General features: G+C 47.1%; 1 protein-coding gene across 2 annotated transcripts in view; it reads left to right on the top strand.

The window, feature by feature from the left end:
- cdk15 (cyclin-dependent kinase 15) overlaps positions 1–1,894 on the top strand; it is a 98,229-nt gene extending 96,335 nt beyond the window's left edge. For both annotated transcript variants that reach the window (XM_063211759.1, XM_063211760.1), the window contains 2 exons: positions 721–863; positions 1,782–1,894. In XM_063211759.1, coding sequence (XP_063067829.1) covers positions 721–863; positions 1,782–1,894 — 256 coding nt within the window. The remainder of the gene's footprint in view (positions 1–720; positions 864–1,781) is intronic.
- The last annotated feature ends 209 nt before the right edge of the window (positions 1,895–2,103 follow it).

The following is a 2,103-nucleotide window of genomic DNA, read 5'->3' as shown; positions in this document are numbered from 1 at the left end:
GTAATCCTTAATTCCTATCTCGTAATTATGACACTGTCTATATAAATTTGCCTTCCGGGGACCCCACAGAATCCTGTAGCTTAGGGGCCCTATGTCATCTTAATCCGGCCCTGGTCGTGATTTAGCTCGGCCTTGACATGCACCTAAGGGCCAGTCCAAAAAAAAATTCCGTCCACATTATTCCTTGGCCCATAGCCGGTTTTACCTAGAGTCAGACTAAGGAATTCTGGGGTGCGTTTCTCGAAAGCGTAGTTATTAGCCAGTTAGCAACTTGGGTAGTTGTCAATGGGAAATTCCATTGCAAACAACAAAGCATGAGCGCAGTAACTACGCAGAGCTCTGAACTGAGTGAAATTATTTTAAAAGGACCACATTCTCCCGGAGTTTTAGGTGGATTATTAACATGTGGCTGTTATATATTACTGTTTCATTACTTTATATTACCACATTATTTGCAGTTAAATCATTGAATTTTACTTAGTCATTTGATTTAACCCATTTTAGCCACCTGCCACCTGCCAAAAAATACCTGCTAAATGCCCCATTTCCGTGGGCACCATTAATTGTAGGTTTGCCACTCTGTGTGTGTGTGTGTGTGCGTGCTCCCGCACGCGCGCGTGTGTGTGCGTGTGGGTGTGTGTATGTGTGTGTGTGTGCGTGCTCCCGCGCGCACGCGTGTGTGTGCGTGTGGGTGTGTGTATGTGTGTGTGTCGTCCTCAGGTTATCGCAGCTGCCCTTTAAGACTGAGGACCTGGCCATGCAGCTGCTACTTGCTATCCCCAGAGACCGCATCTCCGCCCCACACGCACTGAAGCACGCCTACTTTAACACACTACCTGCACCACTCATGCAGCTCCGAGACAGTAAGATACACACACACACACACACACACACACACACACACACACACACACACACACACACACACACACACACACACACACACACACACACACACACACACACACACACACACACACACACACACATTTTAACTACTTTATTTATGTCCGCAATTCTGTACATATGGACATAAATGTTACAGATACAATGATTCTAAGTCACAATCCAATGTGGGTCTCAAAATGGCAATTTTAAGGATACAAACAACACCTCCTTCTCCAAATATGACGACTACCAATAATGGAGGACACACACACACACACACACACACACACACACACACACACACACACACACACACACACACACACACACACACACACACACACACATACACACACACACACACACACACACACACACACACACACACACACACACACACACACACACACACCACAAACACACACACTCACAAGCAACACAGTTATTATTTCTGGTAGATTTTAATGCATCAGATCTATAAAGTCAATACATCACATATAGTATGTAAATATAGTGGTGTACATAGTAGACCACATCTTGAATGATGTGAGCAGTACACTAAACAAATGTAATAACAATTACCCACCAAACTGCTTTGGTACACAAAATAGCATGTAACGTCTACTACGTATGTCACATGATTAGAAAAACAAGCATTTTAGGCCTAATGGGTCTCTCTCTCTCTTCATCTCTCCCTCTCTCCTCATCTCTCTCTCTCTCTTTCATCTCTCCCTCTCTCCTCATCTCTCTCTCTCTCTTCATCTCTCCCTCTCTCCTCATCTCCCTCCTCCTCTCTCTCTCATCACTCTATCCTCACCTCTCTCGCCTCCTCCCCCTCTCCCCATCCCTCTCTCCTTCTCTCCTCCTCATCCCTCTCTCCTCCACCTCTCTAGCGGTGTCCGTGTTCAAGGTGCCTGGTGTGAGACTGGAGGCGGAGCCCAGAGACATCTTCAGCCCCACCAGACGCCTCAAGACCTCACTAGTACCACTGGCCAAGTGCTGGTGATCACACACACACACACACACACACACACACACACACACACACACACACACACACACCTCGCACACACACACACACACGCTCACACACACACACACGCACACGCACACGCACACACACACACACACACACACACACACACGCACACACACACACACACACGCACACACACACACCGTGAAGACCTCCCTAGTACCACTGGCCAAGTGCTG

The sequence above is a fragment of the Engraulis encrasicolus genome, chromosome 12, assembly GCF_034702125.1.
Source record: "Engraulis encrasicolus isolate BLACKSEA-1 chromosome 12, IST_EnEncr_1.0, whole genome shotgun sequence".
NCBI lineage: Eukaryota > Metazoa > Chordata > Actinopteri > Clupeiformes > Engraulidae > Engraulis > Engraulis encrasicolus.
Note: the sequence above shows the minus strand (reverse complement) of the source record. Positions and strands in the feature narration are given on the sequence as shown.